Raw genomic sequence first — 16033 nt, forward strand, 5'->3', positions numbered from 1 at the left:
AGATGTCATTTAGTGTGAGGAATTCTACTTTACAGCATTATACAGTGTTATAAAGCATATGGCTTTCTTTAGCTTTTTCAGCAGTGGAAAAAGTGTGTGTGTGTGTGTGTGTGTGTGTGTGTGTGTGTCGTCATGCTTTGATGCACATGAATATGTGGCCAGTGTGTGGGCTTAACATACAGCAAGCAGCAGCAATCAATTGATGTTTTCGTGGAGTGTCTTTAAGGCTGCTGCTTCGGTCTTGAAATGTTATTAGAGCTTTAAACAATGGATCCATTCAAGTTGGTCTGCTATGAGAAGACAGGTCTCAGTGATTATTACATGAAAACAGATCAGATCAGAACAACGAAGCAAATAATAGGTAAAGATATTAAACGATTATGGCAAACCGAATAAGGAAGAGAGAAAACATAGGATAGGAACTGAAGAACTTTCACAGTCCAGGTTCTGGTCTGACATGCTATAGATGTCTCTTTGAGTCTTAATCTAAAATGAAATCTGATTTCTGAACATGGACTAGGCGGCCTTGTGTTCCTGAGGGAAATGTGACTCAATTATTGCACATTTTCTCTGGCACTAGATATTATTTTCTTGCTTTTAAACCAGGTGCTTCCCACTTGGTTGCTTAGAAAGTTGTTTTTACTAATGATTTTCATTCAAGCCCAGCCACCTTCCTCACTTTGAATATTTAGATTCACCTCAGAAGGAACACAGAGGGAAGAGTTGTTTGTTGTTTTCATACCTCTCCTGAGCCGGGCCTGTTGAAACCAGCCATCAGAGGCAGGAAAGGCAGCATTGTTATTATGATCCACAAACCCAGAACAGCGTCTGTGCCGTCAGAGAGCTTTTCCCTCGGGTTAAACACGAGAATGTAATTAGGGAGGGGTGAACTTTCACCACAGTAGGCTGGTTTACGCAGTGTTACTAACCTGCCCTCGCTGGTCACCTCTGCAGATGTCTGTTTATTACTAGACTCCTTGTTCTGCAAACTTGCTTGTAGTATTGGGCAGCACATCAATCACATTACATGATCCGGTGGTGGAGGTAAAATTAGAAATCTTGCTCTCATGTGAAAAGGCGGATGGGCGGGACGCTGTTCTAGGCCACGCTGCATTTCCTGACTTCTCATACGTCTCCTCCAGAGGATAATAGTGTGGGAAATTGATCGAGCTAGCTTTGCAGAAGGCGGCTTCGTCCAGACTTCAAACTCCAGATTTAGAGACGCCTTCTATGATATCTGTCCATTTTCACAACCACGGTGGAGACGGAGAGCAGTTGAGGAGGAATCACTTTTAAATTCACTAAAACCCCACTTGTGGATAACTGCTGCAATGAAATGACCAGCTCAGGATGAAGCACATGTCGGTTCATGTCAACAAGTTAATTAGGAAATGTTTTCAGTAAAGAGGTAGAAAATTGTGGCCGTTAATGTTTGTTGATTAAACCGATCAATAAACTAAACTGTTTGTTTAGTACTGTTTGTACTAAAACTGCAGACATGCTTGTTTCAGTGCATTTGAATCTGTTGAAATAAGTGTTATTTACATTTTATTTAAATGTTTTTCCAAAGACTGGGTTGTTATCAGACTGATATGTTACTTGTTAATTCACTCTTGTTAACTCAGCCCCTGTTTGAGAGTTATCATCTCCTTAATGTATATTCTCTAGAGTCAGTAACACAAAGTTATGCAAAACAGCTAAAACATCTTTATGGTTAGCCACAGTAGCCACTAAGTATGAAAATCAATTAGTTTGTTTAACGAATGTGGACAAACTGGACCTACTACTACAAAAACACATTCAATCATTTAGATATAAATGAAACATTGAGTAAAATTGTGAATGGAGAGTTTGAGAGAAGAGATGATTAATTATGTTTTCATGCTTGTTTACTTTACTCCACTTCAATATGTAGAAAGATCATTCTTGTTTTGAGTAGTGTCTGAAATGTCTGCACACAGGAGATGCAGCCAAACCACCTGTTTCAATACTGAGAGCGTGGTCGGAATAATAAGGTCACCGCTGCTCTCTGGCCTGAAGACACAAAAGCAGACTGAAGATCATGTTCCAGCTTAGTTTTACCATTAAACTCTTAACATGACTCGTGCATGTTAGTGCTCTGGATTTGTAAGAGTATGTGTGCCAAACACTGTGTTCTCCTGAGCTGTCAGACTCCATAAACAGCAGCACAGAAGAACAGTGTCAGCAAATGTGAGTAAGCAAGTTCGTGTTGGAAAGAAGCGAACGTCAGCTGCACAGGAGAGTTTACAGCAGAGAAACAGACGCATTAAGAGGCTTTTCAGGCTTTAAACTTTGACTCCAGAGTGAATTACTTAGAGGGTAAACTGCATATTTAGTGGGTTATGTTGTGTCAGTGCATCATCATGTTTTAAAAGCAGGTCAGCTAACCTCACTTTGGAAACCACAAAAACAGCACAATTAATAGCTCATATCTACATTATGGGTGTTCCAGTGAAAAGGACACCTTTTAATAACTGACTGTTGGTTTAATTAGTCAAGATGATGCTCATGAAAGTAATTGCTGATCCTTAATGAGGCAACACTGCTGAAACCCTCTGGATTAACCTACTATTTTAGAGAAGAGCTTTTAAATTAAAAACATGAGATGTAATAAAGAGTTGACTTTTAACGATGTGGCCTGTTGTCTCTTTGCCATTCTGTCTCTCTGTAGGCGGGAAGTGGTGGCTGCTAGACAATGGTGGCCTCAACATCACCAGCATCGAGTTCGCAGACCGTGGGAAGTACACCTGCATGGCGTCCAACGTGCACGGCAGCTCCAACTGCACAGTGACGCTGCGTGTGGTCTTCACTAACGGTGACATGGGCGTCTACTACATGGTGGTGTGTCTGGTCACCTTCACCATCATCATGGCCCTGAACGTCACACGCCTCTGCATGATGAGCAGCCACCTGAAGAAGACGGAGAAAGCCATCAATGAATTCTTCCGAACCGAGGGCGCCGAGAAGCTGCAGAAAGCTTTCGAGATCGCCAAGAGGATCCCCATCATCACGTCGGCCAAGACGCTGGAGCTGGCCAAGGTGACGCAGTTCAAGACCATGGAGTTTGCTCGGTACATCGAGGAGCTGGCTCGCAGCATCCCGCTGCCGCCGCTCATCATGAACTGCCGCACCTTCATGGAGGAGATCCTGGAGGTGGTGGGGGTGGAGGAGATGAGGCATACTTTTGTCAGACAAACGCCCGAAGGACGGCGCGAGACGGCGGGCAGGCTTACCTCTATTGGCGTGAGGGACATCTTCACCATCCTGCAGGAGAGGGAGAGAGCACAAGGGCGGGAGAGGGAGCGCAGCGAGTCGCCTACTGGCGACTCAGACAACTCCTCAGTTCACGAGCAACCGCAGCACATCGCCATCCAGGTGTCGGTCCACCCACCGCTCACCGCCGGGGGTTATTGCAGTATTGAGGCGCCACCTCAGACAGAGGCTGTGCCCCCCTCGGTGACTCCTCTTCTCGCTCCTCCTCACAGCGAGGAGCAGCCCGAAGCGGAACCAGAGCAGAACGCTGAACAGGCCACACCTGAACCGACGGCAAACAAGACCCCACCCTGCCAGGTGTTTTACGAGAGCCACGTGTGACGGGACAGACGAACCCCGGAGGAACGATGAGTTATCCTGCTATGCATTTTCACTTGAAGACTAGAAAAGATCCGCAAAACATTTTTTCATTTTCACATTTTGAAGAGGAACGGTCACGTCCTCATTTCTCTTTCCTGAACAGAACAATTTGTTGAAACCTTTGTAGGCTGTTCTACTGAGAATAAACCATTAGGTTTTTAGACACTTGAGCGTCTTTTTCCTCACTCATGACTTTTCATGCTTGAATGTACACCGGAGGCGTAATCATCATTATTATTAATGTAGTAAGCAGCGAATTGTAAAGGGACATTTCCCGTGTTGAGATTTGTCATAGCTCCGACTATTACTTAAAGGATTTGGGTACTTCTCCAGTCTCCAGGGAAAATGATCTTTCAGTTTTTAGTTTCTTACAGTGCTAGAGTTTTTACGACTAAATCCAAAAATCTGCCTCAAGCTGCTCTTCATGAGGTGTCTTTCAATCCATGAAAGCTAAGCTTCCTCCATTGTCTCAAGAATTCACATCCAGCTACTGTCACAGCTGATACACTGTTATTGTGCGACGCTCTGTTCAACTAGAGAAGCATGCTGGACTTAAAAAAAAAAAAATTGGTTACAATTTCCTGATTGTACGGTCTATTACATTTCTATTAAGACAAATGCGTAAGCCAGGTAGATCTGTGTGTGTACAGTACACTTCCTGATTGAAATCCTCTGGGTAGATATTTTGTTTCCTTTGAAAAATCTTTTTAAGAGTATTATTATATTATTATCAATCGTGGTGTGACTTTTGTTTCTCAGCTAGTTTAAGCAGTTTTAAGTGTCTTTGCCTTCTTCTTCCTCAGTAGAGACGAGTAGCTTTCTTTTTTTGTCTCCGTCGTGCTGTTGTAGATTTTCATTTGACTCCCGCCTGATTCCTGCTTCTGCAAAGGCTTTTACAGTACAGTTGCATTTCTGCTGCATGTGCAAGTGGAGGTGTTTGACATCTTTCTCTGGGACTCAAAGGACTCTTGTCTTTCCTCCTTTGCTTGGCTAACAGGGCTCTGCTTGGTGGAGAAGAACTGGACTCTGTTCTGCTTTTACTGGTGCTCTTGAGATGCCTCTTTTTTGTAGTGGATTAAAATGGAAGTGCTGTGTAAAAACTGTGGCCTCCACAGTCAAGTGTGTGTTATTTTATCATTAATTCTGCGTACTGTTGTGCTGCAAAACATTTCTCTACTGCATCTTCTTCATATTGATCCAGCAACACATACCTGCAGCATTTCAACATCTCAAGCTCGCTCGGTGTTTTGTCTCTATGGTTACAGGGCTGTCCCTCCTGATGTGGCACAAAGGTGAGGAAGGAAATGGATCCAGAGTTATCACACAGAACAAAAGGTTTAGGAAAAGTAAATGTCTACAAACCTCTCGGACAGAATAGGCTAAAAATGTCTAATTTAACTTTCTACCCTCTGTTGTTGTGTAGTGATGCTGTTACCTTATAACTGATGCTCTTCAACTTGAGCAACACAGATCTTAAAATCAGTGACTTTTTGTAGGGAATTTGGTGTAAAAGCCCCGTTGATCTGATAAACCCACAACAAGACTGAGGTTTTACCAGAAGTGTCATGTTGATGACTGGAAGATCCACGAATAATAGATGTGTTGTAACAGGACACAAGGTGAAGACACTGATCCTGCCTCATGTCTACGACAGCTTTTTTTTTTTTGTTTGTTTTTTTTTTTTACAAGAGCTGGTCTGTGTCTGAGGAAAAGTGGCTAAAAGAAAATCCCCTGAACTCAACCCAAAGCCTTCTCCTAATTCACCCCCTCCCCCGGGTGCAGTCACAGTAAAGCCTCTGTTACAGCTGACGCTGACGCAGACAGACGCTGCTCTGTTGGGTTTCTCACTGGGACAAGTCTGAACTTCAGAGGTGGGTTTCCGCCTACGCCGTCATGTTTTTGTTAGACCGAAGACGAGAATAAGACCACATCATGTGTCTGCGAGAACGGTGGGGGGTGGACAAAATAATAGGAACACAGCATCGTCCACTTACTGTACTGCACTGTCTTTGTTACAGCAGAAAACGTCATGTGTTTTAAAGTAAAGATTAAAAAATAAAAAAGAAGACGGAGGAGACAAAACCCAGTTCAGCACCCACCCTGTTCAACCTGAATCTTCATATTTTTAATTTAAAACAAAATTTAATCTTTACATATTTAGTTTTAAATGTACAATCAACATAATCATACATAAAATTCTCCATAATAACGCACAACTCTATCGACTCTACCCATAACTTAAAAAAAGAGGAAAACATCGAGATCAGTCTGGGATACAACGTTAGGCAACAGCACAGGTTAACAAAGACGATGCTCTGCTCCGTCAGCGGGACAGTCACTGAAGCGGGAAGACGTCCACAGGATGAACCCCCACGTCCATGCACGCACGCAAGCACACAAACACGCACACACTGAACATTGCTGCTCCAGTTAAAAACAAAACAAAACATGGATTTTACTGTTTTATATCATTAGGATTTGAATGTGGTTGCTGTTAATTAATTTCATTCATTCATTTTAAACCAAAATTTGTGTTTAAATGAAATTTAAAAAGAAAATAAATTACTTGTTAATTTAACAACTTTTAAATCTCAATGTTTTTTTAGGGTAGCATTTTCTATATTGAAAAAGAAGATTCGTGATCATTTTTTCGTGTGGATCTCTACGGTACAGTTAACACGTGAAAAACAAACTATATAAACGAGTGGCCTGGTCCTTTAAAGCATACTGTCAGCTATTACTCAGTATTAAAGTATCTTGTTTTGGTGACTCACAGATCAAGCTGATGCTTCCACAGATGAACGAGTGTTGAACAACACAGTTTATTTACCTTGATCGACTGAGGATGAATATCATACAACAAACTGTAGCTGTTTGGAAAAAAAAAAAAAAGAAACACGTTGTTTCCCAGCGACATGGACACAGAGAGAGAAAAAGAAAGGTGATGTCGCTGCGAACCATTAACAGCGTCTTTCTTCTCTGCAACAACTTCAGCCCATCACTTAAAACAGTGCAGATTTCCAGTGTAGTTCTGCTTCAAGTCGTAAAAACGTAACTGATTCAAGCAAGATCGACAGTTAAAAAGTAGTGGCAAGAGAGATGAGATTTGTTTTCCTTCCTGTAACAATAAGTAATACAACTCCTTTTTCTTCTTTACATACACGTCAACCTGCCTTCACACTGAATGAGTGGATGCCCCCCCCCCACACACACACACACACACAGACACACACACCTCAGTCTGGCTCAGAAATGAAAACACACTCACTCTTTTCTACTTCTTCTCTTCTGAAGTGAATAAAAGAAGTAGAAAAGTGCTGTAAAGACTGTATTTCAAGACGCTTTTGTTCTTGAAATACCATACTCATCTACATTACGCCTCTCTACCATCCTCTTCCACGCGCTCACACACACACACACACACACAAACTAAAACCACTGAGGCCTAACGCCCTCTCAGATCCCATGCTAGCTTGGCTGGAATGTAGTGGCGCTCAGGACACACACACACTTCACATGTAAACAAAGTCTTTTCTGGAGGACGGACATATCTGGTATGTGTGTGCAGAGGTGGTGAAGCCGAGTATGGTGTGTTTATTTTCCAACCAAAGCCTGGAGGTCACAAGGTCCCTCATCGCGTCCCACATCAGCGGTTCATTCTGACCTTCTGACCCCCGCCAGGCGACGTCCACCACGAGCTCAGTGGAGACAGGACAAGGGTGAGGGACACAAAGAGTGCAAATGGGTGTATCTTTACAGGTGTGTGTGTGTGTGTGTGTGTGTGGGAGAGAGAGCATGCATGTTTGAGGGGTCTGCTAGAGTGCAAATGTGTGTGTGTTTTGGTGTGATTTAGTCTGCGTATGTGTGTAAAAAGTGCGTTTCTTGTGTGTGTGTGCCTTCTGCCTGTGACCTCCTTAGTGTCCTCAGCAGCCTGAATGACAATAAAGTCTTTTATCATTGTCCATGTCTCACGGCCACAGTCAGTCTGTGAGGTTCAGGGTCTACAGATTTAAAAACTAAAATGAAAAAAACTAAACAAAACAAAAACAGGTCCGTGTGTCAGAGATCGGAGCCGTCCAGGAGGCACACCTCCTCCTCCTCGCTGCCGTCTGCCCCCTCCCCCTGGCCGTCTTGAAAGGAGCGGATCAGTTGAACATAATGGACTCGGGATCTTGGTTTGCCATTTGAGCCATGTGACGGAGGATATCTTTTTTTGTGATAATACCAAGAAGTCGCCTGCAGGTGGAGACAAAGGAGAGGAGAAGAGGGGAACGAAAAGAGGTTTAGAGAAGTGAGGAGGTGCCGCCGGTTTGCAACAAGGGAGAGAAAACAACATGTTTTTGTTGGCAAATAGCAAAAAAGTATTAATCAGTAAGAAGCACATGACTTACAATTTGATTTTGTTTTGTTTAATTGGGAATAAATAATAAATTAATGTCATGACATGTTTGAAACCAACAAAAACACGAGTGCCTGAGGAAGAAAAAGTCAGCAGTGGCAGAGGAGGAGGTGAGTAACCAGAGGAAAAAAGAGGCACGAGAGCAGGTGAGAAACGGCACCCGGCTCCTCGCTTCAGAGCCGCGTGTCGTTTCTGACACTACCTCAGCCGTGTTATGGCACTGGTCCAAAAAGAAGCTGGATCCTACAGGAGAGACAGGAAGTAGTGAACAGGGTGTGGAGAAAAGTTAGAACCTGAGAGAAGCAGGAAAAGAGACAACACTTCTGTCACAGGAGTCATCAGAGATATAACGTCAGTCTAGGATATAGTGTAATGTAGGTAGGTTAGAAAATGAATAAGTCTGAGATTTAGACTTTTGTTTACTTCCTGATAAAACCTTCTTAATGATTTGACTGTTTGTGATATATGTTTTTACTCTTTAACTTGTTGTTACTGTTGTAATTTTGATCAGAATGATGGTCATGCCTCCAAAAATAAGACTAAATAAGGTAAAATATTGGAAATTCGCTTTCATTTTCAAGATAGTAAAGATCAATAAAAGCCTCTGTGACCTTCAATTCATGAATATTTTGACAGCTCCTGTGACAAACCTGCCTCTCTTCTCAAACAGCTTACCTTCCTTCTTGCAGCGACAAACTGTTAAATCTCCAGTCAGTCAAAATCATCCGCACCGATTCAAGAGCACATTGTAGAAGATTAAATATAAATATTACATCTAGAACGGCTGTTTGCAAAAAATACTGATGTGTGTGTGCTCTTGAATTCAGCCATGAAAGTAGTGTGAGGTTTGATGAAGAGAAGCATTTTAAAAACAGCTGATAGCAGTGAAGTGGCCCATCAGCTGCAGAGCCAGAGGAGAGCAGGGTCCAGACAGCTCAGTGAGCTTGGTTTTAAACACGCAGTTCATGTAGTGTTAGTTTAGATGTGCAAATAAAGTGAACCCCAGTGTGGGAGTGATGACTTATGGCTCGGAGTGGAGCTACAGGTGCTGAGCAGCAGGAGGCATGAAACACTGGTGAGACGTCACGCAGATCAGACCGGGTTCACCAAGACCTGCGGAGATCGCAGATGCTTGGGACACCAGGTACAGATCGGAGTCGATCAGGGTCAGGGGTGTTAAACGCAATGTTCCCTGTAAGTCAACAGTGTCCTGTCCTGTTTACTCGAGGAAATAACTCGCTGAGTGCTGAGCAGAGTTTATTTGAAGTCTTTTCATGCTGCCTAGAATTAACTTTAAGATCTATGTACAATACAAAAATAAAATAACACAGTAAGTATCAAGTACACAGAAAGACTGTAGAGAAATATTTGATCATTTTGCTTCTAATGAGGTGAATGTCTACTACAGTTAAAGATTTACTACATTTCCCACCATGACTTAGAAACTATCAGACAAACGGTGTAAATGGCTTCAGTTTGTGTCAGTTCTGTCTGTTAGTAACCAGATTCTGTGTTTCTGTAGAGATCTGCTTTTAGATCCCCAAAGGAAAAAAAAACACATGCAGATTGTTTTTTCTGATGTTTCTGATTTTTGCTTTTTGTTATTGAACCCTTCAGACTTCACCAGGCTTCTAAAATTATTAATTAGGTATAAATAATTGATTTATGTTTATTTAAATACTCCTTTTTTGTATGTAATTTTTTTTTTGTATTATTTTTTTACTTGTATTTTATTTTTTTCCCATAATGTGCTAATTAAACTAAACATATATCCATAAGAAACACTGTTTAATTTCATCTTGTTATGTTATCTTATAAAATATATATTGTTTCCACTTAAATTGAAGTTAGATTTGTTTGTTTGTTTTTTTTCTTGTTCATTTCCTGTTGTGTCCATACTGTTGTATCATACGGTATAAATACAGATGCTCGTTTGTCTAAATTTAAACATGTTTAGTACACGTGCATATCCTTAGTATTTCACATATGCACTTTGTGTCTCGTCTTGTTTCTGTCTGATGAAGCATTAATGGAAACGTATTGCTCATGCTAACATTAACATAGCGTTTTACTCTCTCGTGAAACTGAACAGGACACAGCTGACTTAGATGAAACATTGGCAGGTGAAATCATGGGATTAGTTATTACTTTGTCAAGGTTATCACACAACGCTAACGAGTGAGGTCACTACCATCACAAATCAGCACAACAGTGTCACTACACCACAGCGTTCACTACCACTACAGCATGAGGGAGGATATGGGAAGAAATTGTATCACTACAGATCTTATCCCCGTCCCTCTATTCTAGTGACAAATACCACCCTGTATAAAAATTCAAACAACAATGTTCCGCTTTCCCAAGGCGGCTAGCTACTCGCCAAGTGGTTGTTAAGGCGACAGGTCAGTTGCCGTCAATCTGTGGAGACCCAGGGCGAAACAGTCGGGTCGAGAAGGGAGGGGGTTTAAAAAACAAAACAAAAAACAAGACAAAAGCAACCGTTAATGAAAAGAGAAAACTGAGGGTGGATAAATATACTTCAAAATGGCTGTCACACAACAGGCATCACGACTGCAGACATGCTAAGAGACTATCACTACAACTAAACGTCTGATTGGTTATACAGCATGTTGAAGACTAGATCAGCATCTTATGAAGGTGCTCTCACGATGCAGAGGACACTAGCAGAGATACAGCTGGTGCAAATGCAGGTTAACAACTGCAAAGCTGCACCTCCTGGAATCTCCAGAGCCCTTTTCAGACATGTGCTCGAGGAACTGCTGCCGTCACCCATCTGTTAAACAAAGTGCTTTTTGGAGCTGTACAGTAAAGTGACATTCAGAAATGTTATCACGGTCTGTGAAAGACTGCACTTTATTTCTGCTTTTAAAGGATGAAGCAGAAACTAAATTGCAGTTTTTCAAAGTATTCCTGAACGTCATTTCACCACCTCAGATGTTCCTTGACCTTTATTTGAGCTCAGAACAAATCTCCTTTTTGTAAATGTTCTCTAATAAGTTAGGAGGCACATCAATTATGCAACGCTCACGTTACATTTATCACAAGAGAGCACTGAATACGTTTTTATCATCAGCTTCATCATTTAGTCTGCAGCCTCCTCTACAGCTGGCAGAATATTACAATAGGACTCATTAGATTTCTGTTTGTCAGGTGGCACATGTAAAACATGCTGCTGAATATTCATGCTGTAGTTGAACGTTGGCATAACTTGTGAAAATTTAAGAAGGAAGTTGTCTACAACCTGTTATTATTTGCTTTAACACAAGTTTAAGCTTTCGTCCATGTTGGCTCAAAACTAAAGTTAAACTAAACTAAATTAAACATAAGTTAAAATAAATTGCTGGCACATTCACAGTATGGGATGCAGCACATGTCTGAAAGGGGCTCTAAAGTGATGAGGATGACAGTTCCCACTGAGGTCCAATGTTACAGGACCCATAAAACTCAAGAAAGCTTTTTTAAATGAAGGCTCCAAATGTGCAACAGCTACTAGCGATGGAGATGGAGGTCAGAGAGTGTCTATCTACAGATGCTTCACTAAGACGACTCCATTAGAGGTGAATCCGCACAAACCAAACCAAACCACAAACAACAGAGGGCCAACAGTGAGAAGAAGAGAGGGAAGGCTTAATGTTTAGCTGGGAACTGTCACGATTTCTCACACCAAGTTTCATGCATCCCTCCTACGAGTCAGAGTCTAAAGAGACAGAGGTGCAAAAGTTGGGGAGGGGGGTCACGTGTAAAGGGTCGGGGCTAGTCACCAGGGGCTCCGTGTGCTGCTTGAGCTCCTCCAGATGCTCTAATATATTCTTCTTTGTGATGATGCCCAACACAATCCTGAAACACACACCTGTTACTCAGTAAACAGCCCACGAACAAAAAGAAACAGAGACACAGAGAAAACAGAGAGGAGCAGAACAAAACAAAGATAACATAACAGGATGCAACTTAAAATATATTAACAGAACTCAATGTTAACATAAAATTTATCTCAAAGTTACACAACTCATTAAATGAACACAGACAAAAAAAAAGAATTAAATTAAATGATAATTCATTTGAACTGTGTTATGATGGGAGTCTATAACTTATCTAACGCAAAATGCTTAATTCATGTTAAAATAAAAAGGGTGATATTCTACTTTTTCTTGATGTCAATAAATCCAATGAATACACCAAAATCAATCATTGTTGTCAGGGCAGCCACAGTTTTGTTCAACAACACGGCACCGTATCAAATATAAACAACATTATAATAAAGATGGAAACTGTACTTTATTTAAAGTCAGTACCGTGCCCAGCTAAATCACTAAACGTGTATTAATCCACAGCTGAAAATAGCTCTCAATAAATGCCAAAGTTAAATAAAACTAGTGTCCAGATGTTTTTTAAAGTAAAATTTAATATTTGTGAGCTATTTTTAAAAATGTGCATCCTCAGTAGGAATGATACGACCCGGGTTCATGAGCCACTAATAGGGTAAGAAATCAAAGTACTGAGAAACCAGCTAACACACTGTTGGTCTCTTCATGGGATTTAATGACAAGAGAAACATTGAACAACACCAGCTTTGTCCCTTCAGGTGTAAATCAAGAGATTAACACGAAGGTATAAAAGAACAAAAACACTGCTGCTCAGCTTCTCTCATGTCGTTACTGTTCTGTAACATTCGTTCTGTAATCTGTAAATTCTGCTGTCACACCAGCAGGTGGCTCTCTGCAAAACCAGTCTGGATAAAAAATTATTATGAGATATTGCAACTAACCGGTCGTCATCTGAAAAACAACTTTGTCAGATATGTAAAATCTTCAATGTATTCTTCCTCGGTACGCTTTCCCTCATTCTCACATTCTCCGCTTTCCCTGATTAGATTGTCCAAGCGTCATACCTGTTATGTAGCTGTAGTTAGTTTCAGCAGCTCTGTTATGGTTGGAGGATAAATACAGTACACCACAGTTACTAGGCGAGGCCATGCAGATTACAGGGGAAATCCAGGAGTCTGAGAGCTCATGCAACACCAGGCAGTGTGCACGTTTGTGTGGCGCGGTGTGTCCACCTCAGACACGTTAGTCAATCCCACAAACAGCAGAAGGAAGGACAGTGAAGAAAAGAAGTCACCTTCTCTTCATCTAGACCTGCTTCTCACTCGCTACTTACCCGTTGTGAGTGACCAGACACTGGCGCAGCCCCAGCTTTCTGAAGATATCTACAACTATCTCCATCGGGGTGTGGTCGGTGACAGTGAAGGGGCTCATGTCAAGGATGGAGCGCAGCTTGAGGGGCCGCGGGCTGTCGGCTGGCAGGGTGGGCGCATGCTGGGTAAAGTACACCCTGGAGTTCAACATAATGCCTTCCTGCTTACGACGGGCATTCTCTGTTAAGTTCAGAAAAAATACAGGAGTTTGAGAAATAAAGAAAACACAGTAACTTTTTATCATGTCAAGTGCACTTTGTGTTTTCTTTGTGCCAACTTAAATGAAACTTCCACCACCACAGCCCTTCCTGTTCTCACATTTTGCAGTGAAATGTGAGAGAAGCTGTTTTATCTACTGGTTTAGTTACCTATAGCGATAGTGATGTCCCTCCGCAGAGCGAAGCCCACCAGCCTCTGGGACTCCTTGGACACTATCACGGGGAAACCATTATAACTGGTTTCATTGATAACGGCCTGCAGCTCCTCCACCGTCAGGTCGTCCTGTGTCAGCACTGCTAACGGCGGGTCGCTACGTCGTGGCCTCATCACCTCTCTGGCCAGAGTGGTGTGCGTGAATTCCTCCTTGGCGTCCAGGAAAGGGTATCCGTTAAGACGGATGTGGGCTTCGTAAATTCCCTCGCGCCCAAATGCGTCGCCCACCCATTTGCTGGTCATGACAGCAGCCATGAGGGGGACAATGTACTCTAACCCGCCTGTCAGCTCAAAGACAATGACAACCAGGGAGACTGTCATACGGGTCACACCACCTACAGAGAACAGAACACTGATACTTAATCTGACTTTTAGACTTGCCAGACATACAGATGCAACAGAAAGAACTAATAAACACTGATACATATCCTGATAATGGCACAGTACGTATCCAAGTGTAATGAAAAATCCTAAATTTTACTCAGGTACATTACAGAATTTTACTTTAACGACTATATGAATCTTAATTACAGTTAATATAATTTCATACAGTTGACTTAATAGTACATTATTCTATATTCTACAATGAGTATCTTTACACTGTAACTTTGACTACAACTATGCTGCCCGCTGACTCACCCAGACAAGCTGCGGCCCCCACCATGGCATAGAGCCCTGGAGTGATGCAGTCAGCTCCAACCTCGCACCACTCTTTGAACAGGAACCAGTCGTGGTGATAATAAGCCAGCTGCTCCACTGCGATGCCAACGATTCGCCCTGCGATCGCCCCGATGGCCATGCTGGGGATAAACAATCCAGACGGTACCTAGGGATGAAAAAGTGGTTTGAGTGTTATTAAGTTATAAGAAGTCCAACCTTGGCCTTACCGTGCAGAAGCATTCATGATCACCTTGAGTCCAAATGTGAATATAGTCATTATGATTTTAAAGATGAGCGCCAGGCAGAGCTGCCACATGGCAGCGTAGACACCGGGCCCAGCCGGCCGGTTGGGGTTGTCAGTGAAGGCTTTGCTGCCATTCATGTGGCTGCGGTACTGGCAGAGCTGCGAGGACTCCAGCGGGCCACAGTCGGTGAACAGCTCCTTTATCAGCTCACTGGTGTTCTGGCGCGTGTATGGGTTTGGGAAAGCAACAACTGCTGTGATGGCCGCCACCAGGATCACCTCCAACACCGGGTACTTACCTGTAGAGGAAGAACACAGCATGTGAGATTGTGAGAAGTCTTTAGCATTTAATGAGCTGTAACTGAGAAACTAAATGAAAGTACTGATCGCGGAGCTGCTACCTTTTTACTGTCACCATGACTCAGCAGACTCAAATCACATTTCCAAAAGCTCCATTTCTCATATCAAATGATCAAAACAGTGTGAATGAAGGAGAAAGGAGAATGTCAGTGTACTATGACCATAGAACAGAATAACAAACCTTTCTAAGCTCACTCCTCTGTTTGTAATTTTTTCCAATGCACTGTGAGCATGTTAATAAATGTTCTATGTTAATATAATCTATGCTTGCTGCAGTGTGAAGCAGTGTGTTAATATTTCAAGTTTACTAGCATAGTTACATCTTAGATGAGCTGTACACTGTGTGTATCTAAGCCTCTCTCTCACAGACTGATACGACCCCCACATGTGCTGGCATTTGATTTTGATTGATTTGATCTTCCAGAGAGCCACAATAGTTTCAGCAAATATCTTCCCCTTCACACAGCTGGACCTGCTAAACTATCCAAATTAAGATCCTAACTTGTGAACTGTGAGCACTTGCCAAAACGTGTCGACTTGCGCCTCCGGCACCAGGCGATGTTGGCTCGGATGAAGAAGGCGCCCCAGAGGCCCCCGAATACTCCCAGAAGGATGAAAGGGATCAACTCAAACAGGTACCACGGCGTGTGGTACTCCACGTAGAATAGCACCAGGCGGCTGTTACCAAAGGGGTTGATGGAGCGCAGAACAAAAGCCGCCACCAGGGCTGCGAAGAAAGAGCGCCACAGAGTCTTGAGAGGAAAGTAGTAGCTCACCTGGAGGATGGAGAATAGAGTTATTAAAACTAAAAGTGTTCTGATTTATTATCATATACACACGCTAATGCTGTTCTCAGTAGGCATCATGCTACAATTCTGAAGCATGAAGAGTAATTTCTAGTCTGAGTGTGAAACAACATGGGCTGTACCTCCTCTAGGCTGAAGAGAACGCCTCCTATTGGAGCTCCAAAAGCCACAGACACGCCAGCTGCTGACGCAGCAGAGAGAACCTGAGACAACAAAAACATCTCAGCTGACATTATGGCTTTTTACGGCAGAACTATATCTAC

General features: G+C 42.5%; 2 protein-coding genes across 10 annotated transcripts in view; one reads left to right on the plus strand and one right to left on the minus strand.

The window, feature by feature from the left end:
- Positions 1 to 3822, plus strand: part of mfap3l (microfibril associated protein 3 like) — a 6027-nt gene extending 2205 nt beyond the window's left edge. Inside the window, exon 3 of the mRNA XM_026353204.1 lies at positions 2693 to 3822. Within this exon, the coding sequence (XP_026208989.1) occupies positions 2693 to 3615 (923 nt within the window). The 3' untranslated portion in view covers positions 3616 to 3822. The remainder of the gene's footprint in view (positions 1 to 2692) is intronic.
- A 2635-nt stretch (positions 3823 to 6457) lies between these two features.
- Positions 6458 to 16033, minus strand: part of clcn3 (chloride channel 3) — a 31738-nt gene continuing 22162 nt past the window's right edge. For 4 of the 9 annotated variants that reach the window (XM_026353196.1, XM_026353202.1, XM_026353201.1 and 1 more), the window contains 8 exons: positions 15893 to 15973; positions 15488 to 15740; positions 14611 to 14903; positions 14340 to 14526; positions 13637 to 14035; positions 13232 to 13448; positions 11836 to 11911; positions 6458 to 7890 (listed from right to left, as the gene is read on the minus strand). In XM_026353196.1, the coding sequence (XP_026208981.1) occupies positions 7714 to 7890; positions 11836 to 11911; positions 13232 to 13448; positions 13637 to 14035; positions 14340 to 14526; positions 14611 to 14903; positions 15488 to 15740; positions 15893 to 15973 (1683 nt within the window). In that variant the 3' untranslated portion in view covers positions 6458 to 7713. Of the gene's footprint in view, positions 10472 to 11835; positions 11912 to 13231; positions 13449 to 13636; positions 14036 to 14339; positions 14527 to 14610; positions 14904 to 15487; positions 15741 to 15892; positions 15974 to 16033 lie in introns of all 9 variants that reach the window. The other 5 variants (XM_026353198.1, XM_026353203.1, XR_003298507.1 and 2 more) reach the window with 4 other exon arrangements.

This window comes from Anabas testudineus, chromosome 18, assembly GCF_900324465.2.
Source record: "Anabas testudineus chromosome 18, fAnaTes1.2, whole genome shotgun sequence".
In the NCBI taxonomy this organism is placed as follows: Eukaryota; Metazoa; Chordata; class Actinopteri; order Anabantiformes; family Anabantidae; genus Anabas; species Anabas testudineus.